This window comes from Bos mutus, chromosome 13, assembly GCF_027580195.1.
Source record: "Bos mutus isolate GX-2022 chromosome 13, NWIPB_WYAK_1.1, whole genome shotgun sequence".
NCBI lineage: Eukaryota > Metazoa > Chordata > Mammalia > Artiodactyla > Bovidae > Bos > Bos mutus.
Genome location: NC_091629.1, coordinates 65,183,630 through 65,211,500, shown reverse-complemented (window position 1 = coordinate 65,211,500; position 27,871 = coordinate 65,183,630). Strand labels below are relative to the sequence as shown.

The 27,871-nt window shown below is 43.5% G+C and overlaps 1 protein-coding gene across 3 annotated transcripts in view; it reads right to left on the bottom strand.

Moving 5' to 3' along the window:
* Nucleotides 1–15,554: 15,554 nt before the first annotated feature.
* The window catches only part of RSU1 (Ras suppressor protein 1), a 205,655-nt gene continuing 193,338 nt past the window's right edge, over nucleotides 15,555–27,871 (bottom strand). For all 3 annotated transcript variants that reach the window (XM_070381905.1, XM_070381903.1, XM_070381904.1), the window contains one exon: nucleotides 15,555–16,127. Coding sequence is in view for 2 of the 3 variants with exons in the window: in XM_070381903.1 (XP_070238004.1) it covers nucleotides 16,025–16,127 (103 nt within the window). In the remaining variant the exon portion in view is untranslated. The remainder of the gene's footprint in view (nucleotides 16,128–27,871) is intronic.

The window sequence follows — 27,871 nt, the reverse complement described above, 5'->3', positions numbered from 1 at the left end:
TGATATGGCTGCAAAACAAAATTAATTTTACCTAATTTGCATGTCTAAAGTGAAGGTGTACTGAAGACCTAATGATTATCTACTGCTACTGCAAATAGTATTGAATGAAATGAATCCCATCATCCCAGTAGTTAATTACCTCAATTATTCATTGATATGCAGGCCTTTTCCTGACCACCTTTCTGCTAAACTTCCCCACCTTTTCAACCTTATTCTAGTAGTTCTAAGGCTTTTGACGTTCAAGAACTAGCCTACTCAAGGGCCCTCATTTAAACATTTTCTAGATGCTTATTTATTCTGATCACTCCTTATGTTTCGTTTACTCAGCCTCCCTCTTACTTAGGGTGAGCTGCTTAGGAATTGTAACTCTTAAAGGAGATGGAGGATTCTGAGGCCTGGAAGAGAGAGCAGGGGAGGCGAAGTTATGCTTCTTCGCATTTCAATCAGGCTTAATACTTAAGCCATCTAGAGACTGTCATACTGAGTGAAGTAAGTCAGACAGAGAAAGACAAATATCAGATGCTATCACTTATACATGGAATCTAAAAAAATGGTACGAATGAACTTACAAGTCAGAGTTACAAATGTAGAAAACAAACTTACGGTTACTAGGGGGGATGGGGGGGAAGGATAATTAGGGAGGTTGAGATTGACACATACATACTACTATATATAAAATAGATAACTAACAAGGACCTACTGTAACACAGGGAAATCTACTGAATACTCTGTAATGACCTACATGGGAAAAGAATCTAAAAAAGGATATATATGCACACACACGCGCGTGCACACACACACACACACACACATATATATATATATATATATATACACTTCCCTCATAGCTTAGTTGGTAAAGAATCTGTTTGCAATGCAGGAGACCCAGGTTTGATTCCTGGGTCAGGAAGATTCCCTGGAGAAGGAAATGGCAACCCACTCCAGTATTCTTGCCTGGAGAATCCCATGACAGAGGAGCCTAGCAGGCTACAGTCCATGGGATCACAAGAGTCGTACATGAGTTAGTGACTAAATCTCTCCACCATATATATGTATATACATATATATACACACACATATATATATGCATATATACATATATATACAAATATATTGCAAAAACCATAGTGCAAAACCCTCAGCCCCACCACCCAATTTGGAGCCAAACACCCAAATCAAGTTTTAGCTGGCTCAAAGGCCACACGGCAGAAGCTCCTACCCACATCTGAAATGGGAGGTAAGAGGATATTTATGTGGATAATCCCAGAGCTTTATCTGTGACCAGGGGAAACACAACCCCAAGCAGCAAAAACAAATACCTTCCGCTAGTTATTTGGGAAAAACAGAGCAAAAATACTTCCAAAGATGAGCATCATTGGAAAAACCTAGAGAAAGATAAAGTACGATCAAAGGCTGGTGAAATGGAATTGGGGGTTTCATCTGCATTTTGAAGAACTACATTTGAGTAAAAAAAATCCTTCTAACCCAATTTAACAGAGACATGGGCTGTCAGTGGGTTTCTCTGGGCCAATCTCTTAGTGTCAGGACTAGATATCCCTCCCAAAGGAACAACGAAGTAAAATGTAAAGGAAAGGAACCATCTCTCATTTTAACTGGCCTCAGAAATGTGCCTGGATTTTGGTGTGTGTTTCACCTACATTTAAATAACCCCAGCATAACATGGTAAGGCTAAACAATAGGTGTGCATATCTCAGTTCACTGCTCTGCTTTCCTGTTCCAAAATGGCTTAAAAAAATTTTTTTTATTGGAGTGTAATCGATTTACAATGCTGTGTTAGTATCTGCTGTACAACAAAGTGAATCAGCTATATGTGTGTGTGTGTGTATGTGTGTGTGTCTGTTTTGTTTCTTATTTGCTAAATACAGGGGTTGGAAGAGATGGTTTCCAAAAACCTTGCCTGAATAAAAGCTCCAAGGTTCCCTGGCATCTTGTTTTCATACCTCAATCTTTAAGGGGAGGGGGAATGTGGATAAAACGGCAATATTTTATTTCCTGAAGCTTTGATTACACAAAATTGGCTGAGTAGGGAACTTACATCTCTCTACTCTCGTCTCCATATATAACGGCGTAAGTTGCTAACTATATGCAAGGAAGCATTCCTTGGGAAAATGTGAAAAATGTAAATGTGGTTAGAACACTTTTATAATGCACACATATGATCACTACTTTATAAAGTTGGTGGGGGACTTCCCTGGCAGTGCAGGGGTTAAGACTGCACTTCCACTGCAGGGGACACGAGTTTGATCCCTGGTCAGGGAACTAAGATCACACATGCCACACAGTGAGACCCAAAACAGAAAGTAGGTGACCTCTGTTCTCTTGCAATCACAAACCATACTGAAAAAAAACTAAAGAACTGCTGGGAGAGCTGTGTTAGTGGTCTTAAAGAGTAAAATGGTAAATAAAATTATGACAGAAATATTAATTGATTCAGCATGACAATTTGGTGCCATCTTAGTGGCTCAGAGGTTAAAGCGTCTGCTTCCAATGTGGGAGACCCGGGTTCAATCCCTGGGTTGGGAAGATCCCCTGGAGAAGGAAATGGTAACCCACTCCAGTATTCTTGTCGCAAAGAGTCGGACACGACTGAGCAGACTTCACTCACTTATTCTGATGCCCTTACATGGCAGCCTAAGTTATGACAATCGGCTAAATGATGGTGCAGGGGGGAACTTCATTTGTGCCCATTGCTCTTCATGTGCAAATGAAGCTTATACCTTCTTAAGAAAGTTAGTGGTCAAAATAAATAACCAGATTAAATACCACCTTCTCGGTTTTGGGTGTCCTTCAAAGACTTTTTCAGAATGGACATGCCATTGCCATGGAAGTGAATGGCTACCATTTTGCTATCAGAGGTCAGTGAACTAAATATTATATGGCTAACCTTGGTATCCAAACAGCCAGGCAGCCCGACAAAGGTCATCACCTGGGTGTTACTGCACCCAGGGAGTCTGATACCTGTGTTCTGCAGTTTTCCAAAGTGGTCTTCACCTTAGATGACATGAATTCTCTTCTTCAAATACTTCAGTGGATTCCCTCTGGGCTCACGAGGAAACACAAACTCCATAGATGGCTGAGAAAGCCCTGTGTTTATTGATGTGTTTCTACTGCTGGGACAGTACCAGGCCTGAAGTGGGCACTTGAACACTTGCTAAATGAATGAAAACTCTGTGTGATCTGGGTCCCTGCTCACTTTGCCTTCCTCTTCATTGTCCCCAGCCATTCTGGCCTTTTACAAGTTCAAAAAACATGTCAAGCTTGTGCTCTGGTCAATGTTACGTGGCAGCCTGGATGGGAGGGGAGTTTGGGGGAGAATGGATACATCTGTATGGATGGCTGAGTCCCTTCACTGCTCACCTGAAACCATGACAACATTGTTAACTGGCTATACCCCAATACAAAATAAAAAGTTCAAAAGAAAAATAAATAAAAACTAAAAAAGAATTATATAAAGTAAGCCTGACCTCAGCAACAAAGGCAAAAATAATATAATTTAGCCATCTCAGAAAAAAAAAATGTTCACATTGCTTCTGTCTTTGTATATGGCTCTGGATCATAAAATAAACATGAATACAGAATGCTATACAACATCTATAGAGACCAGATTTCTTGAAAGAGGGCACCAAGAAGTTTTTTTCCCTTGAGAGACCATTCCATTTTTTTCCTGCAATGATAGAAGACACCTGATGAAACAGGAATCATTCAGGCTCTTAACTGGAGAATCTGATGCACAGCCAGGGAGGAGGAGAGGCATCTCCCTTAGCCATTCCTGGGACTCACAGCCCAGGCTGATCCACTGGCTCCTACGATGCTGGCCACACAGATTTCTGGGCCCGCCAACAATGGAACAGAAACCACAGACGGCGCTGCTCTGCCACGGCTCTTCTGTTCTGATCAGCGGGGCAGGCACTGATGGCCATGTATTATGTTCTGTGGGCCTCGCTGGCCTGTTCCAGGAAGCTGCCGGGGTTTATTCTGAGCTGATTCCAGAGGCTGTATTCATTTCCCAGGGTTTCTGAAGCACAGTCCCACCAACTTAAAACCAAGAGAAATATATTTCTCACAGTTCTGGACGTGAGAAGTTTAAATTCAAGGGGTCAGCTGGGCTCTGCTCTCTCTGAGGGCTCCAGGGAAGGCTCCTTCCTTTCCTTTTCCAGCTTTTGATGTTGCCCAGCAATGCTTGGCACCCCTTAGCTTGGAGCTGCCTTACTCCCATCTCTGCTTCCATTGTCATGTGGCCTCCCCCTGTGTGTGCTCCTCTCATATCACATGGCTTTCTTATAAAGTCACCAGTCCTTGGATTTCAGTTCAGTTGCTCACTTGTGTCCGACTCTTTGCGACCCCATGAACCACAGCATGCCAGGCCTCCCTGTCCATTACCAACTCCCGGAGTCCACCCAAACCCATGTCCATCGAGTCGATGATGCCATCCAACCATCTCATCCTCTGTCGTCCCTTCCTCCTCCTGCCCTCAATCTTTCCCAGCATCAGGGTCTTTTCCAATGAATAAGCTCTTCGCATCAGGTGGCCAAAGTATTGGAGTTTCAGCTTCAGCATCAGTCCTTCCAATGAACACCCAGGACTGATCTCCCTTAGGATGGACTGGTTGGATCTCCTTGCAGTCCAAGGGACTCTCAAGAGTCTTCTCCAACACCACAGTTCAAAAGCATCAATTCTTCGGTGCTCAGCTTTCTTTATAGTCCAACTCTCACATCCATACATGACTACTGGAAAAACAATAGCCTTGACTAGATGGACATTTGTTGGCAAAGTAATGTCTCCGCTTTTTAATATCCTGTCTAGGTTGGTCATAACTTTCTTTCCAAGGAGTAAGCATCTTTTAATTTCATTGCTGCAATCACCATCTGCAGTGATTTTGGAGCCCGGAAAAATAAAGTCAGCCACTGTTTCCAGTTTCCCCATCTATCTGCCATGAAGTGATGGGACTGGATGCCATGATCTTAGTTTTCTGAATGTTGAGCTTTAAGCCAACTTTTTCACTCTCCTCTTTCACTTTCATCAAGAGGCTCTTTAGTTCTTCACTTTCTGCCATAAGGGTGGTGTCATCTGCATATCTGAGGTTATTGATATTTCTCCCGGCAATCTTGATTCCAGCTTGTGCTTCCTCCAGCCCAGTGTTTCTCATGATGTACTCTGCATATAAGTTAAATAAGCAGGGTGACAATATACAGCCTTGACGTACTCCTTTCCCTATTTGGAACCAGTCTGTTGTTCCATGTCCAGTTCTAACATGTCCTTGGAGTTAGGGCACACCAAATTGAGATCAAACCAATCAATCCTAAAGGAAATCAATCCTGAATATTCATTGGAAGAATTTATGCTAACACTGAAGCTCCAATACTCTGGCCATCTGATGCGAAGACCCGACTGATTGGAAAAGACTCTGATGCTGGGAAAGACTGAAGGCAGGATGAGAAGGAGATGACAGAGGATGATAGTTGGATGGCATCATAGACTCAATAGATATGAGTTTGAGCAAACCCTGGGAGACACTGGAGGACAGAGGAGTGTGGTGAGCTACAGTCCATGGGGTCACAGAGTCAGACATGACTTAACGATTAAACAACAATGAATCCAATATGACTTAATTTTTCTTTAAATAATTACATCTGCAAAGCCTCTATTTCCAAATAAGGTCACATTCCAAAGTCTCAAGGTGGCCATGAACCTTGCAGAGGACACTATTCAACCCAGCCTGGTACCCAAGGAGGACGGATGACCTGTGTCCAAGAACAGCCAAAGCCTGTGTCCATCTGCCCCTCCATCAACAAGGACAGTTCCCTCTGACTGCGGCTTTTTCCTGCTTTGTGGAACTTGGGCCTCTTCACACGTGTACTCCACACACCTGCAATTTAGACCATCACTCTCTCATATCATTTGTTTTTAGATCTGGGGTGATTTTTATTGCATTCCATTCAAATCCTTTCCAGCGTGCAGATCCTGATAAACCAGCAAAAACAAAGCTCCAGCTCACACTGGAGCTGCTCAATGGTGAGACAATCTCAGAGCTTGGAGCTTGTGTTCAAACAGGGTCTTCCCTCATGGAGACATCAGTCTTGCAGCTGTGTTAAGAAGCAATGCTTTGTTAAAATCCTGGTTGCACGGTGAGAAATGGAGCAGCCCACGAGAGCAGCCAGACCATCCGCCTGGAGCGGCAGGGATATTTTGGGTGGCACATCGGGGGAGTTATGAATGGATCCGCTTCTCTCCCTACTCTCAGCTGTCAAGCCAGCAGTCAGGGCAAGCTGCTTCCTCCTGGGGCAGGAACGAGCTGGTTTTGCTGACATCTGTACACAGAAAATGCCAATTTCAGAGCGGGCTGGGTAGCAAAAGTATCAGGAGAACCGTGCCTCCAGAGACCAACTTGATCCTGTGAATATGCAAACTAGAATGCTTTCCAGGGTGTGAGAGATTTTTTTTTTTTTTTGGCTGTGCCTGATCTTATCAGCAGCATGAAGGATCCTTAGTTGTAGTATGTGGGGTCTTTCAGTTGCACCATGTGGAATCTTTAGTTGCAGCATGCAAACTCTTACTTGCAACATGTGAGATCTAGTTCCCTAATCCGGGCCCTCTGCATTGGGGGCGCAGACTCTTAGCCTCTGGACCACCAGGGAAGTCCCACTGGAATAGAATTCTTGACCTCAGGGAGCTGAGTGTACCGTCACCTGTGCGAAAATGGCTTTTTTACTTCTTATGTGAGGGGCTGACACATCCCAGAAGAAGCTGGAGATGGCCGATTTTTCCTAATTAGAGGAAACACTAACGTTTCTGATAACACTGCCTTCTCACCCACTTCTGTTTACTTAGTTCCCAATTCCCAAACCTGCAAACTTTTAGAGGTACTGCCTGATTTTTCAGAAAGTCTCTAAATACCCCATTTGGAGACCTGGCCTCTTCGTTAATAAAGTGAGTATAAATACTTAGGTACAATAGCAACAAGACATTAGAAATACACAGTGGAAAGTATTTATTCATCCAACAAGATTTGAATGTCAATATATTCTAGGTACTCTGCCCAGGAGGAGACCAGGGTGCCAGGGTGAATGAGATGGGCTTTCTCTTCGGTCTGTGATCTACTCAAACCAAAATCAGGTGGTCTGCTCCTGCCTGGCCAAAAGTGTTTGAAAATGAAACCCCAAACCACCTGCTGCCTATTTCACAGGGGATTGCTCTTTGCTGGGCAGGTCATGGGAAAGAATACCCTTTGGAGAAAAATATTCCTTTGATAGGACCATCAGGAAAAGGGCAGAGCTGTTCTCAGGAATTGGGCCTGCTTGCTTCAGTCAGTGCCTCACTGGCCATCAGAGAGATGCCATCACCATATCCAACTTGGGGAACAGAGACAGATAGTTAACACCAAGGGCCCAGCATGGACAGAAGTGGGATGATGCCTCACTAATCAGGCTGCCATCATGCACCAGCCTTAATGCATTAATAAACTGACCATTGCAAGAGATCATAAACAGAAACTCCAATTTCAGAGATGGAGGGAAGGGAAGGCCCTTTTGGAGAGATTAAGCGAATGATGCTTGACAGCACAGTGGCCATGTGCTACTGAGGAAATGGCTTGAGCTCTAGAACCAAAAGAACCTTCTTTACCATCTCTTCTCTGCCACTCAAAAGCTCTGGGTCCTTAAGAAAGCTCCTTAATCTGAGGTCAAGTTTCCTACAAAATGAAGATAAGCATGGAGTAAGAGCAAAAGAAAACATAACTAAAGGGTCTGAGATATGGAAGTATTTTTTTATTTTATATATATATTTTTTTATTTTATATATTTTCCTTGATAAAAGTGTTGCTGTTAGTAATACACAGTGTATTCAGGACAAAGTTAGGCAATGTTAAGTGACTAAATTCTATGATGTGTAAAGCAGCATGAGGTAAGAGGTAATATCACAACATATTTATATGCAGTGTTAATATTAGAGAACCCTGGGTTATTTCTAAAATGCTTAGGGATCGTCTCAGGTTATTGATGGAAGGATCAATGACATATATATATATATATTCATGTATGTGTATATGTACATATATGCATATAGATATGTGATTATACGATTAATACCATACACACAGTAAACGCAGGATGAGATTACAATCATATTCCAGATGGAGACATATACACAGCAATGATTAATGCCTGATTTGAGGTCACAGAGTATCCAGGTAGAACAGAAACCAATAGTATTAATACTTCAGTAGTTGGTCCTGGCATCTTTATTTTTAAAATATTTATCTGTTTGGCCTTGTCAGGTCTCAGTTGCAGCATGTGGAATCTTTGGTTGCAACACGTGAACTCTTAGCTGTGACATTTGGGATCCAGTTCCCCGACCAGGGACTGAAGCCAGACTCCTGCACTGGAAGCACGGTCTTGGCCATTGGACCACCAGGGAAGTCCCAGTCCTGCCATCTTTACACATCGGTTCTCAGAGAATTATAGTTTGGTAAAGATCCTTTTGAAATTGACTCACACTAACCAGAGCACTTTTGGATCTTTATCTTGGTGGGGGAGCGCCTTCCTATGGAACTTGTAACAGGGAAACTGAGGTGCAGGGCCCTTCAAGTTCAAGCTGCTACAGGAGAAATCCATGCCCCATTCAAAGTCCAGGAGATATAAGAGTTGATGGAAAATAAGCCTAGCCAGCTATTTCTCTTAAGGGCCAGACAGTAGCTGCGTTCAGCTTCGTGGGCCAAAATATGCGAAGTCTCCGTCACAACCAGCCAGCTTGGCTGTGACAGCACAAAAGCAGCCAGACACGCTCTGTAATTGAGCAGGAGTGGCCGTGTTCCAGTGACTTTATTTGCAAAAACAGGCACAGGCTGCGCTTGGCCTGTGGCCCATACTTTGCTGATTCTTATCCTCATGGACCCTACATACTGGGGGTAGGACAGAGGCAATAAACAAACTACAATTGAAAACAGATTAATCAAGGCAGGCCTGATTGTGAGAGTGATTTTTTTTTTTCCTTAACAAAGATTTGAAGTTGGTGAGGGAGTTCTATTTGGGAGAACATTCTAGAAAGGGGACAGAAGGCACAAAAGCTCTCAAGTGGGGAGAATCTGAGGGTTGGAGTGGATCAAGTGGGAAAACCTGGAGGAGAAGGAGGAAGACAGGGGACTTACCTGGTGGCCCAGTGGCTGGGACTCCATGCCCCCCATGCAGGGGCCCAGGGTCCGATCCCTGGTCAGGGAACTAGATCCCACATGCTGCAATTAAGAGTTTGCATAACACTGCTAAAGATCCTGCATGCCATAACTAAGACCCAGTGCAGCCAAATAAATATTTCAAAAATTGATTAAAAAAAAAAAAAGGAAGGCAGAGTACAGGTGACCGTGCAGACCATGGTAACTGGGGCTTTTATCCTGAGCAAAAGCAAAGGTCGGTGAAGATGCCAGAAGTAGGTCCTGATGTCTGTGTTACAAAGATCATTGTTGGACACAGACTCTAAGAAAGCTAGAGGGACCACAGGCAGGCCAACTGGAAGAAGCTGCAGTACCCAGGTGAGAAGCAAGGGTGGCTGGAAGATGCTATGAAGTCTGAAATTCTGATTACATTCTGAAGGTAAAGTCTAGAAGATCTTCTCAAGGGTCCAGGTGGGATATCATGACCAGGAAGCTTTGTTAGAAACTTAACTTTGCAACGAACACATAGTTAATACACAGTGTGCGAGGGTAAATAAAAGCAAGAATGTAGGGTCAACTTTGGATGTATACTTCTGGCAACTGATATTTGACACTATGATTTTCAGTTCCTCCCAGATTCACGTGATTTTCGTTGTCTATTTCAAGCGACTGATCTGATCTAAGAGTCGGACACGACTGAGCGACTGATCTGATCTGATTCCAGCTTAACATAGTGAAGATTCACCTACACTAAGTGGTTTCTGAGCAGTTTCTATTCTATAGAATGAATCTGCTGTGACTCTAGGCTACTCTTGATCCTATGGAGAATGTATCTCCATGTGTTTCACAGACTACGAGTGTGGTGTGGTGTACAGGTAACACTGGTTAGTGAAAAAGGGATTCTGTGGTCAGATGGCTCTGCATAATATAGTACCTTTCCCGAGATTCCAAATGCACATAAAAATGGTAAAGTGTCTGCAGTCTTGAAGAAAAAAAACAGACAAACAAAAAACAAAACCCTCCAAACCCATGAAACAAAACAAAAAACGTCCAGGGACCTCCCTAGTGGTCCAGTGGTTAGGACTCTACACTTACACTTCAGGAGGCCTGAGTTCAATCCCTGACTGGGGAACTAAGATCCTGCAAGCTGCGAGGTGCAGTCACACAAAAAAGTACACAAGTCATTTGCATTTTAAACAAAAACCAACCAACCAACAAAATCCAAAAGAACAACTCTTTAACCTGAACCTCTCTCCCCAACCCTAACTTTTACCACCGGCTTCCCCTTGCCTGCTTGCATCTACCTTAACTGGAAAGAAAATCAATACACTCATTAACAGAACACTGAACTTCTAGTAAAGAAGAGAAGCACGCTCCTTAGAGATCTGAGAACCATTAGACAATGTATGCAATCCTGCCTTGCCAATCTCACAAGGTAGGGCAATGACGGAATGCATTTATCTACACAAGACTAGACTGCCGTAGTCAGCACATGGGCAAGACCAGTCTCCTACAAAAAGTGAAGTCCAAGGAAAGATGTCTCAAACAAGGAATAAAAAGATCATGGGTTCCCACACAGGCTTAGAGCCTTGGAGCAGAGGCTCTCTTGAGAGGCTGCAAGGCAACCCCAGCAACAACCAAACTTTATTTTTGCCATAAAGCTGCGTTTTGGACAGTGATGTCACAAGATGGTGACACAGGTCTTTCCCAGCTTCATTCCCCTCACGAGAACAACTGAAAGCTCTTCAGGGATGAGAAGCCGCTGAGAAAAATCTATAAGGCTGAAGCACCCTCATCATCACAGAGGCCCTGACAGACCACATTAGAAGGACAAGAGGGGCAGCTACACGCTGACCACGTGTCCCTTCCCCAGGTCAGCAAAGCATCGCATTCTGCCCTGAGTCTATGGTTCTCCAACGGGGAAAGGGGAGCTGGGGGGATGTCCACTCTCCCTGCACTGTAGGTGGTTTCCTGGGGATTCCCACTGTGCTCTAACCTCACAGATAACCCAGGGATCTGTGAGGCTCAACCCCTGGGCATGTGAGATCTAATCAAGGAGTTCTGTAAAGCTGCAGGATACAAAACTGACATGCAAAAATCAGAAGCATTTCTATATAATAATAATAATGAATTATCTGAATAACAAATAAAGAAAATGATCCCATCAACAAAATACATAGACATAAATTTCAGTAAGTGAAAGATCTCTACAATTTAAAAAGATATTAAAAAAAACTGAGGAAGACAAAAATAAATGGAAAGATATCCCATGTTAATGGACTAGAAGGATTAATATTAGTTAGTGTTAGCTGCTCAGTCCTGCCCGACTCTTTGTGACTCCATGGACTGCAGCCCACCAGGCTCTTCTGTCCGTGGGATTTTAATATTAAAGTGTCCATATTAATGAAAGCCATACATAGACTGAAAGCAATCTATATCAAGATTCCAAAGGCATTTTTTTAAACAGACATAGAAAAATAATCATAAAGTTGACATAGAACCACAGAAGACTCCAAACTGCCAAAGCAATCCTGAGAAAGAAGTGCAAAGCAGGAAGCATCACGTTTTCTGATTTCAACTTTTATTGTAAAGCTAGAGTAATTAAAGGGCTTCCCTGCTGGCTCAGTGGTATAGAATCTGCCTGCCAGTGTAGGAGACGTGGGTTTGATCACTGGGTCAGGAAGATCCCATGGAGAAGGAAATGGTGACCCACTGTAATATTCTTGCCCGGGAAATCCTATGGACAGAGAAGTCTGGCGGGCTACAGTCCATAGGGTCGCAAAGAGTTGGACACGACTTAGTGACTAAACAACAACATAGTAATTAAGAGTACGGTACTAGCATGAAAACAGACACACGGGACAATGGGACTGAATCAGGAGTTCAGAAATAAACCCACGCATACACAGTCAATTGAAGTTTGACAAGAGGGCCAAGAATACTCAGTGAAGAAAAGACAGGCTCTTCAATGAATGGTGCTGGGAAAACTGATATTCACATGTAAATGAAGTTAGATTCCTAACTTATAACACCCACAAAATTTAACTCAAAATGTATAAACTTAAATATAATACCAGAAACTGTAAAACTTCTAGAAAAAAACCACTGAAAAATAGCTCTATGATATAGATCTTCACAATAATTTTTAAGATGATAACAACTAAAGCACAAGCAACAAAAAAACAAGTGTCACTACCTCAAACTGAAAAGCTTCTGCACAGCAAAGGAAACCACCCACAAAGCAGAAAGGCAACCTATGGAATGGGGAAAAAATGCAAACCATTTGCATGATAAGGGGTTAATATCCAAAAGACAGAATCACACAACTCAATAGCAGTCAATCAAATAATTCAATTAAACAACTGACAAAACATCTGAATGGACATTTTTTCAAAGAAGATAGATGAATGACCACAGGTACATGAATATGTACTCAATATTTTGCTCAGGGAAATGCAAATCAAAATCGAGATCAGCTCACACTGGTTAGAAAGCCTATCATCAAAAAAATAAGGGGAAAAGTGCTGGAGAGGATATGGAGAAAAGGGAACCCTGGTGTACTGTTTGTGGGACTCTAATTGGTGCAGCTACTATGGGTAACACTAAAGAAGTTTCACAAAAATTAAAGATAGAACTACCATATGATCCAGCAATTCCACTTCTGGGAATATATCCAAAAGATGAAAATACTATGTCAAAGAGATATTTGCACCCCCACGTCCATAGCAGCATTACTCATAATACCTAAGACATGGAAACGACGTCAGTGTCCATCGATGGATGACTGGATATAGAAACTGCGTGATAGAAATGGAATGTGGTTGGCCATAAAAAGAAGGAAATCCTGCCATTTGTGGCAACATGGATGAACCTGGAGGATATTATGCAAAGTGAGTTAAGTCAGACAAATACTGTATGATCTCACTTGTGGATTCGAAAAATTAAAACCAAATCAAAATGATAGGAAAAGAGATCAGGTTTGCAGTTACCAGAGGTGGGGAGAGAGGGTGGAAGAATTAGATGACAATGGTCAAAAGGTATAAAGTGCCAGGTATAAATAAGCACTATGGATATCACGTTAACACTGCTGGATTGCATATTTAAAACTTGTCAAGAGAGCAGAGTTCTCAAAACAAAGAAATAAACTATTTTTCTTTGGGGAGGGGCGTATTAATACGAGATGATAAATGTTAACTAAAATGACTGTACTCATCATTTCACCATATACATAAGTCAATTCATTTATAATGTAAACCTTAAAGTTACACAGTGTTTGGCAAATGTATCACAATAAAACTGGGAGAATGAAGTGCAACCTTTTGAACTGTATTTCGTTAATCCACTTATTGAGTAACCAAAAAAACTGCAGAAGAAGATGTGAAAATGCACTTTGATGATAATAAAAAGAAGAAACAGAAAGCCAATTTGAGATTTTATAGTACGCTTTGTACTTAAATATATGATCACATTTTCTGGGTTGCATAATATACTGGTTCTATTTTGAAAAGATACTCATTTAATATTTTCTGATTATGAAGATACACAGGATTATTACAGAGTATTTAAAGTACAGAATAAATATAAAAAAGATTTAAAACATTTTAATCTACCAAGGAAATAATTTATCAGTCATAAAATTCCAGTCCATTTCCATTTAATTTTTATGTACATACATATTATAAACACATTTCCTTTTTTTCCACAATTGGAACCACACTTCCATAGTTTTTTAAGTCTTTTTTTGTTTTTGTTTCTTAATTAACTGGATAATATAATTATCTCCCTTTGCCCCTAGATACTGTTCAATGATGTTTAATATCTTCATAAAAGTTCATCATGTGGATACACAATTAACTCTCCTTCCATATGTGGGCATTTAGCTTTCACCACATTTCCATTGTGTCTATAAACCTACAGAAGCATTTTTCAAACAGAGCTCTGTGTGTGCATCTCTGACCATTTCCTCAGGATAAATTCCTAGAAATCAAAGTACGGGATCAGAGGACACAATTTGCAAGTTCTGCTACTTATTTTCAGATTTCTACCACTTTCTGGAGAGAAATTTATATTCCCAAGAGCAGTGTATAAAGAATGTTTATCTCCTACTGCTCCTCCAGCACTTAATATTACCTTTAAAAATATATGCACATTTCTCATTGCTACGCATGTCTTATTTTTGCTTTGATTTGTATTTTTTGGATTACTCTTGAGTCTAGATGTTTTTCCCCCATGTTTCTTGAAGATGATTTTCTCTTTGTGAATTTATGTGTATTGCTCATATTTCTATCTAGAGTATTTATCTTTAAAAAAAAATTATTCAAGACTATACTGTGATAGTTTTTACTAAGGCTTTGTTGCTAGTTTAATTTTAGATAAAGTCTTTCCAATCAACCATAGTAGAGGTATTGTTCTTCCTGTAATTTCAAGAGCTAAAAAAAAAAAAAAAAATCAATTAGAAAATTCAGACTGAGGCAAAGATGGTACCTAGAAAAATTATATCAACCAAATTTCCAAACAGGTGATGGCAGCTGGGGATTCCTCTTCCCATGGTCAATGTTTTCTCAGGAAGTTATCCTGAAGCAAGAAGTATACGGACCTTCGGTAGTGACCTCTCTGACTCAAATGCAAAGTCCATCTCAGGATTTTTAGTTGGGTTTTTGTGGGTTCCAGGGGTCCTGGTCTCAGGGTTTCAACTGTAAGATGGATAGAAGAGGATGCAGGGGTAGAGACAGACAATCCACCTGAGTATGTTACGTCTTCACACACCTTTTGAGACATTTCAGGGTTGGCAGTCTTTTTAGCACAAACGTTCTCCTTGGATCTGTTTCCACTGACATACATATCAACTGTAGGTAAAAACAAAGCTGCCTATCACAGATGTTAAACAATGATTTGTTGAATGATTTTGCCGCTGCAGTTTCTACTCTGGGAGTGGTATTGAGTGTGCACATTTACACGACTCCTTTGGCATCATCAAAGTCACTTAGAAGGATGCTCTCATATGAGCAGATTTTCTGCAGTGACAAGAAACAGACGAGTATTTTTCTCTCTCCGTTTCACAGCTCTCGTCGACCAGCCACTGGCAGAAGTCACCATTCCTTCAGCTGAGAAATGCTGCTTTCCAAAATCCTTTGGCAAAATCTTCCAGAGATTTGTTTTTCTGCTTCTTCCTAATTTAGAAACAGTCTTCAAAGAGAGAAGAAAAAAAAAACTGACATATCAATGTGAGAAGAAACCAACTCATTTAATTCTGCATTTCTTTCACAGAAAGTTTCAGAATTTATCATCAACGACCAATAAATTGGACGAGATAGATCATTGTGGGGTAAAAGTCAACAAGAAAAGGTATACGCCAAGATTCAATATTTTTTTAAACTGAAGAAACAACATGTGACACAAATTTAAGATTTTATTAAAATCATTTGTAAACTGACATAATATCTCAGTGGTGAAGGAAAACTTTGAACAAAGCAAAAATAATGAGTTGTGTGAATTAACAGAAGGGTGAACAGTGTTAAGTGTGGCATTTAAATGATTACATGATTTTAATTACTCTTTTCATAATAAGCAACTCTGTGAACATCTATTCAAGAAGTTGAAAGCTCTGCCTTCTATGGAACTTGCAGCTGAATTAAGGCTTTGTTCCTGCCTTGGGTAATTTTAAGAAAACAAATGGAAATGGTTTGAAGAACTTTTAAAAAATCCACCACCTACTGAAAGAACTTAAGGTAAGGTGGTAAGCATTAGAAAGAGAAAAACAAAACAAACACATACACACAGAGTATTCATTTGTGAGACAGAAAAGAGAGAACAGAAGTAATGATGAGAGCAGTGACCGGAAGTCCAGTTCAGGCCGACCCCTTATTTATTCTTGGCTGCCAGGGGTTTCCGGCTGATCTTTTTCGATTTGTCATTATTTTTCTTCGGCGGTTCTGGGTTTGCCTGCATGTGTCTGCCGTAGAGGCTGAAAAGAGAGAGAAGGGAAACTGTGAGATCCACCTTGTGAACACAAGATATGCTTCTACTGGCAGATTTTCATCAACAGATTCATCTCCAGGCATATCGAGGGAGGCTACAAACACCACAAGGCATTTTTGTTTCCTCTGGGTCATATGCTGGATTTACACATGTGCATACACACACACATGCACTCTCTCTCTCTCTCTCTCTCTCTCTCACTCCATCATGCCATGAAGTCCAATTCTGGACCAGTCTCTTGGAATCATACACTCTGTGGGCTAAGGAAGAGAGACCAGGACTAGGAAAAACGTGAGGCTCAGCTTGGCCGCTCCAGACTGAAGCTCCACAGTTCGTGAGTGTTGGAATCAACAGTGACCAAAACTTGGCTGAACTGAAAAGACAGAGTGTCCCCTTAGTGCAAAGTGAGCAGCACGCCGGCCCAAGAGCCCTGGGGCTGGGTGATGCGACAGAGAGCGATGGTGTCCGAGCCTGCGCTGGCTGCTCACCCGTGATGGATGGCACTGGGGTGGCGACCACCCATCAATGCCACATTAATAAGCACCGCTGATTAAATGTTGACGAAGTACCCTATAATCACAGCCACGGCATCCATCGCGGAGCAGAGCTGGCTCTGTGGCTGAGGGGACTGAACCTGATAGCAGACAGTAATTAATCGGTAATTTATGAGTCATTCTGGTTAAACTAAATTAAAAGCCACCCGAAAGTGAAAACAGCTCAACCTTAACTCCCCTTGTTGCTATAACTGTGTCCCCAAGAGAGGCCAGTGGGTGTGTCAGTGCTTCCCTAAGACAGGCAATACCTGACCCCACGCTGAACAGGGTGGACACAAACACTGACCTTCCTGTACAAGGCGCCCCATCTTCCAGGATCCACGTGGGTAACTGACACCCTCTCCTGAACTTGGCGTACACTCATGCTCCCGATGACACTGATGCTGCGGTTGATGAGCTGAGGGACAGACCTGGTGCCTGGAGTTGTCCAGTTGGCGGGGTGCTTAGGCAAAGCTGGACTCTGAGTTTTGACAGGTCATACTGCAGTCTGCTTCTCCAGAGGCTTCCGAGCATCTCCTCGGAAGCAGGATCTACCACCAGTGGTCATGAACTTGGGTCTCTGTTCGCAAGAAGTCTAGAATGTGGAGTGTGGCAGCAGACAGACTTACAAGCTGAAGAATGTTGAGTCCAGCCAGGTGCTGGGAACATTCTCCAGATAAAGGGGAGCATCAAGGAGGAACTACATGTCCTCAACACATCACATCAGAGCCTGTAAGTTAGCATTTAACTCCTGTAGAAGTTCCCTTAGAGCAGGGGTCCCCAACCTCTCAGACCTCATATCTGATGATCTGAGATGGAGCGGATAGAGTAATAATAATGCGTACCATAAACGTAACATGCTTGACTCATCTGCCAACCACCATTCCCCTTACCCCACCGTCCATGCAAAAACTGTCTTCCGTGAAACCAATCCCTGGTGCCAAAAAGGTTGGAGACTGCTGATAGAAGACTTCTGAATGGAGTCTAACTGAATGGAGAGGCAGGCCCAGTCCTGCACAGCGTCCACAGCAAAACACCCCCAACAGAACCTGCCATCCAGGAAAATGGATCTTTAAACCTACACATGGCCCCCTCCCTACACTTTTTAAGAAAACTGGAGTACCATTGCTTTACATACTGTATTAGTTTCTGCTGTGCAGCAAAGTGAATCAGCTCCATATACATATGTCCCCTCTCTTGGATTTCTTTCCAAAGGTCACCACAGAGCACTGAGTAGAGTTCCCTGTGTTATATAGCAGGTTCCCACTAGCTATCTATTTTACACATGGTAGTGTATGTCAATCCTCATCTCCCAACTCATCCCACCCTCCCTTCCCCGTGTGGTGTCCATTTGTTTGCTCACTCTGTGTCTCTATTTCTGCTTTGCAAATAGGTTCATTTGTACTATTTTTTTAGATTCCACATACATGCATTACCCCTACACTTTAAAAGGAGAAGTTGGTTCCCCTCAAAGTCTATGTTGTAGACATCTGGTAGTCCTGGATCCAGGCAAAGAAACATTGGCTTAGGCAGAAAGGAAGGTTCAGCCAATCCGGCTTTACCACTGTTACCAGTCGCACTCCCAGTGATGCTGCTGCAGCTGCTGCTAAGTCGCTGCTGCAGCTGCTGCTAAGTCACTTCAGTCGTGTCCGACTTTGTGCAATCCCATAGATGGCAGCCCACCAGGCTCCCCAGTCCCTGGGATTCTCAAGGCAAGAACACTGGAGTGGGTTGCCATTTCCTTCTCCAATGCATGAAAGTGAAGTTGCTCAGTCGTGTCTGACTCTTAGCGACCCCATGGACCGTAGCCTACCAGGCTCCTCCGTCCGTGGGATTTTTCAGGCAAGAGTACTGGAGTGGGTGCCATTGCCTTCTCTGACTCCCAGTGATGTCCCTGTCCTAATTCCCCAGAACTTGCTGTTGTCACCTTACATGACCAAAGGGACTCTGCAGAGGAAATGGGGTTAAGGACCTTGAGGTGGAAAGATGGTTTTGCATTTTCTAGGGGGTTCCAACTTGTGCACCCCTTCCCCCACCCGATGCACCAGAATAGGGAGAGCAAACTGAGCCAAAGGAGAGCTGTGTGTTACATTCTTCACCTACATCAGACAAGCTGATCCTCCCATAGCGTCTGCCCCTCTCCTCCTCCTCCTCCAGGATGCTGCTTTCCTAAAGATTAGCAGCTTAGAGCTACAGCCAGACGTGCACAAGGGGACCTGGGGGTGGGGGTGGGGCTCTGGTCTCCCAAGCTCCTCCCACCTGGCACGAAGCCAAGGTCTGACTGTTCTGAGCACCCACAAAGGCATCTATGGTCTCAGCATCTTCCACTGTAATCACTTTCTCACAGCTTCAGGGTCTCTCCTTTACTTTCCAAACTCATCACTATATTCATTCTTGCTCGCAGATAACATCCAACTGTAAGGATCACAAAAAATGTAGATACACAGCTCCCTCGTTTGTGAACCTGGAAACCTGGTAAAGACTCAGGGGCTGGGAAAGTGGTATCAACAGAAATAAAGAGTTCAGAGGAGAGAGAAGAGATGAAAGACTCAATGAGGGCCTGCTACGCACCACATCCTGAACATGCAGGCACGGAAGGCTTCTTGGAAGGAGTGGCGGTGTTGCCAGGCCCTGACAACGGTCACGAAGCAAAGTCATTTCAGCAGGTGTGCCAAAGCTGCCTGGGGCTCAACGAGGTGCCTCTATTCAGGAAGGAACTAGAATGTTCCAACCTTTCATCGCCTGCCTTTTTAGACTCAGACCCCACTGTGTGCCTGGCCTTCCTGGGGCTACACAGCAAGCCACTCACTACAAAGGGTCGAGAGGGAGGCTGAAAAGTCTCAGTCTGCCACTTATGAGCTGTCAGTTTTAGGTACCTGATTAGCAAGCCTCATCCCCACCGTGCCTTCGTTTCTTCATCTGTTAAAGAAAAAATGATGTTGTTTTCTCATAGGGCGGCTGTAATGCTGAGGTAAGCCGGGCACCAGGGCATGACATGGGGTTAGAGTGATTAAATAAAGATAATTATATGATTATTTCTCTAGGGCTTTTTCCTCCGAAAAATAACATGGAATTTTCTACAGACACCAAATCTCCAAGCATATATGGAAGAAAGGTTTGGGTCCTCTTTGAAGAAAGCGACTCAGGCTAAAGGCACTGTCCCACTTCCTCCATGAGTCACCAGCGGATGACTCTGCCCTGTGGATCCTCTCCCTGCTCCAGCTGTGTGCCAGATGACAGCGCGTTTCACTCTCATCTGTAGACTGGATCCATCAGAGCAATCATTCCCACCTGCAGACGTGGCTCTGGCCGGGCAGGAAGGACGAGCATCTCGGGGTCCCAAGTCTTGGATTCCCTCAGCTATTCATATTAGCCCTGGGGCCTCTGTTCAGTAAGTGTAGGGGGGCAGAATAATGGCCCCTCAAAATGTCCACATCCTGATCCCAGAGACCTTGGGATCTGTAACCTTATATTGCTAAAGGGACAGTGCAGAGCTGATTAAGGGCTTGAAAAAAATTTTTCTTGGAGCTGCTTTAGACTGTTGCGTTAGTTTCTGCCGTATAGCAAAGCCAGTCAGTTACAGGTATTCATATATCCCTCCTTTTTTTGGATTTCCTTCCCATTTAGGTCACCACAGAGCACTGAGTAGAGTTCCTGAGCTCTACAGTAGGTTCTCATTAGCTGTCCATTTTATATGTAGTATCAATAGTGTGTATGTGTCATCCCAATCTCCCAATTCATCCCATCTTTTCTTCCCCCTTTGGTATCCATCTTTGTTCTCTACATCTTTGTCTCTATTTTTGCTTTGCAAACAGGTTCATAGATGGAGAGATGATCCTGGGTTATCTGGGAGGGGCCAACATAATCCCAGGCATCCTCTTAAGAGGGGAGATGGGGGTGCTGGAGGGGCAGTCAGGGATGCGCAGATGCTGGCTTTGATGAAGGAGGAAGGGACTGCCAGTTGAGAACTACAGGCAGGCTCTAGACCCCAGAAAGGCAAGGAAACACATTCTTGCCTAGAGCCTCCAAAAGACGAAACCCTGCTGACACCTAAATTTCAGACTTCTGACTCCCAGAACTGTGAGAGAATATATTTGTTCTGTTTTTGGCTGCTAGGTTGGTGTTGATGTTTAGTGGCTAAGTCATGTCTGACTCTTCTGCAACCCCATGTACTACAGCCTGCCAGGCTCCTCTGCCCATGAAATTTCCCCGGCAAGAACACTGGAGTAGGTTGTCATTTCCTCCTCCAGGGGATCTTCCTGACCCAGGGATCGAACCCGAGCCTCCTGTGTTGGCAGGTGGATTCTTTACCACTGAGTCACCAGGGAAGCCCTTTTTGGCCACTAAGATCATTTTAATTTGTTATCAGCAGCAACAGGGAATCAATACAGTAACTGAATCTCTCTGGGGCTGTCTGTGAGGGATTTTACGTAGTTTTAGCAGGAGAAATTTTCTTCTGGGGTAGCAACTCACTGACAAGAAAGAAAAGTTAAAAACTAAGTTGCAGAAAGGCCACAGAAGGAGAGTCTCCGAGGAAAAATGGGTGCTGTCTACCAGAAGAGGAGGAGGTGGGCAGGCCAACTATCCCCTCTCTGCTACAGTGAGACAGGATGGGCCCGGCTCCCTCTATGTGCTGAAGCTGATAGTCATGGTCCATGTTTGAAATGCATCCAGAATTTAATTTACAGAGGTGACAGTGACAAGATGGATAGCTCCATGCCTCTGAAAGGAGTTGTATCACGTGCAGTTATGCGCAGGGCCACATGGGGAAGCACCAGGTTGACTGGGAGGCAGAGGAGCCCAGGGGAGAGCAAAGCCCAGAGTCTTTACGGGTGCTTTCACAGGAAGGAATGGGTGAAACAGGGTAGGTGAATAATTTGATTAAAATCTCAGAGCCTAGAGCTAAAGTGGTCTCCAGTTGCCCAGTGCCTGGATCAGGGGGAATACTGGCTTGGTGCATCAGAGTTAGAGAAAAGAGGTGGTTAGGATTGGGGCTTGGGGTTGGTTGGCTTGGATATGAAAGGCATTCTAAAGGATGAACTGTTCGCTCCTCTGGGAATGAGGAGCATTCTCCCTCGCCAGCATCATTAAATACAGGAAGTGAAAAACAGGACTGATCTATGCAACCTGCAGCCTTCAGGATGGCTTTCTGTCCTCCTGACCTTTCCATACTCTCCTCTTCTTATGTAACTTCCACCTCCTTGATCTTCGAAGATTTCAACTAACCCTTGGATCCTGGCACAAGATGCTTCTTGATGAGCACATCCCCTCAGCGATCTGCTCAGGTGGTACCCATCATCTGGCCCTATAAGAACCCTGGCTCACTGCATGGGGGATTCTGGAGGACAGTCCTGGGGCTTCAAGCATCTGCATTCCTGAACCCTGTTTGCTCCAAAGGACGTGTGACATTGAGCAGATGACTAACTTGCCACAGTCTGATGTCTTCATCTGCAAAATGATGAAAACTGCTACCTTGAAGGGCTTGTCGGGGGAGATTAAATCAGACACGGACAGGGTCTTGTGTGCAGGCACAGAACAGCTGTTCCAGAGCAACAGCCATCACCTTTAACCTCTCGTGAAGGCCTAAGACCCAGGCTAAGCTGACCAATTCCTCCTGCTTCCCAGACGCTGCCTCTGAGCACAGCCAGGAGTCCAGCTTTGCCATCATGAGCTCGGGAAGGCTTCTGGGGGCACTGAAATTTGGTCATGCTAGTGGGAGAGCGCTGACAAGGAAGACTGGCTCCCCGTCACGGATGGGGCTGCAGCATCGGTCACCAGTGGGTGAGGTGATCAATTCAGAATACGGAGTGAACCTGTGGCACAGAGTCTTGGAAAATCTTCTCTCCTCTGAAAGCTGAGGTCTACAGAGGATGACTGGGAGATGTTCATGGAAGGAAAAAAACCAACAGAGAACCAGTTAAAGTGACAGGAAAGGATGAATTGTGCTCTGGAGTCTGATGAACAGACTTCTGATGGTGAAGAGAATCCTCAAAGGCGAGATGCCTATGGATGACCTGTGCTGTGGGTGACGAACGAGGCAGCATCACTTAGCTCCTCAGGGCTCGTCTGGTCCCTGTGGGAGCGGACCCTGACCAGAGCAGCTGTCTGTAGAATCCCAGCCGAAGATCGGCTCTGGAGGATTCATCATGAAATGATGCCGTGAACAGTAGAGGTCACCAGCCTGGTCACTTGAGAGGCATCGTGTTAAAGCTGTCTGCACACTGGCTCCCGACACTCCGCACAACTCAACACCCCTGCCTGGTGACATCTAAGATGGCACAGCAAACAATTCCAGCCCAAGAGAATGAGAATACATTTCTTTCTCAGCAAACATTATACCGAGTAGTAGTATGATATGCATGTTCTTCTATTATTCGTGGGTATATTTATTTAACATGGGCATAGTCATTTTGCGGGAAGAAAATCATTTGAGTTTTACTGTTTCTGTTCAATCCAAGGGTCTCGTGCAGACCCTCACACCCCTTCATGACTGCAGCAATGAACACCACTGGGGACCGCATTTTTCCTTCTTGAAAATTTACCCCCCACTCCCCCGGATCCAATGCACTATCCTTGTTCTTATTTTTTACCTGGACAATTCTATAGTCCTTGTGTTTTTGCTTTTAGCTCACTGTATTCTCTTCCTTAAACCGATCATCTGATTTTGTAGCTTCAATGAGTATCTCTGAGTATGAGCCCTCTGAGTCACTGCCATCTTCAACCCCTGCTACACCAAAACTCCCACTTGTACACTGAACCATTAAACCCAACCAAATGCACACAACAGTTCCCTACCCCAATTCCTCAATGTCCCTCTAATGTCTCCAGACCTCTAGGATCAAAATGATGAAGTCATTCTGGCACCTGCCTCTTTTTTTAGTCACCCTATTAATCAAGTTTGATTACATCCTCCTCTATCTTAGAAATTCTGTCTGTGGCAAGGGAGGATCTGAAGCTCCAAGCAAAGCTATATGCACCTTTTTTTCAGCTGAAAAGTGAACACAGCTTTCATCAGCTTCTCAAAAGGTTCACGACTCAATGGATTAATAAGATGCTTTATGGTACTTATTCTTATATCATCCTATGATTTTATTCATTCTCTTTTCCTTCTACCCTAAAATATGGCCATTAGATTAGTGTTAACAGGTTCCTTCTCGGTCTCCATTTTTTGGGCCATGCTGTGCAACTCACAGGATCTCAGATCCCCAACCTGAGATCGAACCCAGGTCCCCGCAGTGAAAACACCAAGTCCCAATCACTGGACCACCAGAGAATTCCCCCTTCCTGATCTCCTTGATAACAATTCCTTCCTTCCTTCAATGTGTCCTACACACATCAGACAGAATTCTCTTTCCTTGGTTTATGCATGGCAAGCAGAATCTGCTACCCGCGGGGTCAAGTACCCAGCCTGGTATGTGACAGAGTATCCACTGAACATGCCACGCAATGCCTACCCAGCCAGATTTCATCTCTCTCTGTTCACCAGCAGACCAAATGCAGAAACCTGGTCTGGAGGAAGGCAGTGTAGAGTGCAGGAAAGGTAGGCTGAGTGTTAGCTTTGCCACCTATCAGCTCAGTAACCTTAGAGTCTGATATCATTCTGGAATCTCTGTTTATTGAAAACTGGGAATATCTGCATACTGCCTACACCTTGCAGGTGATTTGAAAAAACTTTTGAGTGCTAAACCCATCTAAGGCCTTTGTCAGCCAGGATTCCTTCTGGTCTCAGTTTTTGGCTGATTTGTGTAACTATTGCCTGGAATGCCCACCCTCCTCCTTTCTACAACTCAGATCTCATCCACATATTCAGGCTTTTCACAGCTTTCTCTGCTCTGCCCCCTGTTCAATTTCTGCCTTCACAAAATACTGTGATGTTTATTGAGATTTCATCGTTAAGTCCTTCAGAATAGACAAAGTAATTTCTGCTCTTGGCTGTTATTTCCAAGGACTAGTAGAGTGCCTTGATCAGGACACATGGTAAATATGGTCACCATGCAGTCAGCATTCACTACCACAACTAGCCAAGAAAGAAGGGCTTTCATTATGTTCATTTTCCAAACGAGGAAACTCAGGATTAGAAAAAGGTTCAGATCACCCCCAGGTAATGACCCCAAAGTTCAAATTCTCTAGGCATTAAGCATACGGGCTTCCCTGGTGGCTCAGTGTAAAGGCTCTGTCTGCAATGCAAGAGACATGGGCTTGCTCCCTGGGTCAGAAAGAGTCCTTGAAGAAGGGAATGGCAACCCACTCCAGTATTCTTGCCTGGGAAATCTCATGGACAAAGGAGCCTGGTGGACTGCAGTCAGTGGGGTTGCCAGAGCTGGACAAGACTTAGCAACTAAACCACCAACCATCACCACCAGCACCATCTTTCTGGATTTCTCAGTTTTGTCCTCTTCATCAGCCTACCATTTCCTCAAGGGTGGGGACGGCAGACTTCACTTCTTTTGTATTCTACATGCAAGGCACTGCTGGAAGCACATTGTGTGCTATGTAAATATTATGTTTCAGAATGCCAGGTATATGAGAGGTACAATATGCTGTGCTGAAGTCATTTGCTCCTGTCATATGCCTCCCTCCTGTTGTTTTGGGTGTTTCCATGGAAAGTCCTTATACAGACCAAGAAAAGAACCAATTTGAAAAATCTCAGTATATGGCCAGTGACAATAATGGAGAGAAATCATTTTGTGTCTAATCTGTAATCTTATGGTAGGATGCTAAATTTAAAATCTCTGCAAATAAATCTGTGGACAAAGTGTGAAGCCCAGATTATTAATAAGCATTTGCCATATCTTTATTTATCCTATCTAGCAGCTTCTGAGGGGTTGGTGACAGAACCTTAGCACTTAAATTGCTGAGTCTTAAAGAAAAAAAGGGAACAGTTACCATATTCCCATGAGAAGTCTCATTAATTTAAAAGGCAATGATTTTTTTGAGATCAAACCTCCAAGAGATGGTTCCATGAAATTCACTAGCACCAGGAGGTGTCTTTCACATTCTCCATTAGAACCCTCACTGCTCTCTGCCCCCAACATATAGTGTAAAAAGAAATTATCAACACACATGTGTGCAAACAGCATCTGTATAAATAGCCAAGAAGAATCTGTAGCTGGCTTAGGACAGATATTAAACTACACAAAAAAATACAAAATGTGAGGCAGATTTTAAAAATACCCCATACATTCTAGACTAACTATCTGCCCCACTGGAGGAGAGAAATGAGGATTCTGGCAGAACAAAACTAACAATCTCATGCACAAAAGATGCTCATTAAACTTCATCATCCTGTCTACTCTAATGATGCTTTTACTTAATAAAAATTCCCCAAGCAGTTGCAAGGATATTAGGCAAGGTCTTTGGTTATGTATCAGAGGTCTGAGCTGTCACCAGCAAGCATGCAGTTCGGGGGGTAAGACTCCCTGGGGAAGGAGCAAATACAGCTTTCACAGAATACATGCAGAGAAAAATCAATAACTGCAACTTGCTTCCCTGCTTAAGCATTTAAGAGAATAGGTAATCCTTTTAAATTAAACTGCAAAGTGCTAAATGTTGCAATTTCCAGAATAAACTAAAAAACAAAGGAAAACAGGAGGAAGAGCATTCTTGTAAGTTTTCTAAGCAAGCTACTTCCTTAATAGACTCCAGACCTGGAGTACTGGAGAATATTTTTTATGAAAAGAATTATTTTGAGATATTATTACGTTGAGGCTGCATAGGTGTCTATGTGTTGGTAATACACAAACCTATTTATAGATACAAGGAAGGAAGTGACAAGCATTTCTTTATTTTGTTGTTGTTTTCTATTTTTTGACTGTGCCACGTGGCATAGCATGTAGGACCTTAGTTCCCTGACCAGTGATCGAACCTCTGAGCCCTGCAATAGAAGTCCATTAATCAATGGACTGCCAGGAAGTCCCAAGAAATTATTTCTATTACATGCATGTAATACCACCAAAAATTATTCCTAAGAAAACATTACTATTAAAATTCACAATCTTGATATGCATATGTGTAACTGATTTACCTTGCTATACACCTGAAACAGCACTATAAATCAACTACAGTCCAACACAAATTAAAAAAAAATTCACTAACTAGAATCTGGCTCTCAAAAGCTGAACAGTAATTATCTAATAGATCCCTTAACATGGGCAGCTAGATGATAATTCTATATAATCACAAATTATTGCCTCTGTCCACATTATACAACCCATTTTAAATTTCATGTCCAGTCAATACAGAGTTGGCTGGAGAGAGATGAGAGTTGGTGCAAGAATGAGGTATGACCCCAAAACTTAAAGGCAGAAAGGCTGCCCTCTGTGTGTTAAATGATCACGTCAACACAAATGAACCAAAGCAGAACTCAGAAAGTCTTCCCAAGAAACATCAGCACAACTCAGGCCAGCAAGATTTGATTAGAAGCCAGCCAAAGGAACGAACAAAGCTGGAGAGAGACCTGTGCATCAGAAGAGCGGTGGTGTGCTTCAGCAACTCCAGCAGTGGAGTAGATGCAGGCAGGGGGCGTCCGTGGGACCCCGCTGGGAGTTCTGTGGGCACCTTGATAGCAGGCAGCTGGGGGAGTTCTTGATAGCAGGCAGCACCCGTGAGTAATGTCTGTCTGTAAGTGCAGGAAGAGGAAATAAATATGGTGCCACTGTAACCCTTCCAAGGCTTCAGGGTACAGCTGGGGCCACCTCCCTGCCTTCTGCCATGACCCTCCATGTTCCCAATCTCCAGCACACGGGCAAACAAATTAGGCCTCTGCCCATTTCTGAGGTCCGTACTTCTATTCCCTTTGTTCAGAATGCTTCTCTCGGAGTCTCTGTAAGATTGGCACTCATACCATCCCTGTTGTACAGGTTACGGAAAGGACACAGAACTTCAATAACTTTGTTTTCAAAACAATTCAGTCTCAACCCTCTCCCTTTACTCTGAGTGCAGACACTGGTTCACACATAAGCCTGTGGCCAACCTGGGCCAACCACAGAAAGACCCAAGATCTTACCTCAAGCTATTGGGAAGAAGAGCCCTTTCTTTTGAGTTGAATTAGGAGCCTAGATCTGCTGCTGGCCATGGTGGCATCTGAGAAGAGAGCTTGCCTGGCAAAGAAACCAGCAGGCAAAGCAGAACTGCAAGATGGAGGGAAATGGAGTCCAGAGACATTGAGCCCATGCTCACGCCATGCCTTAAAAAACCT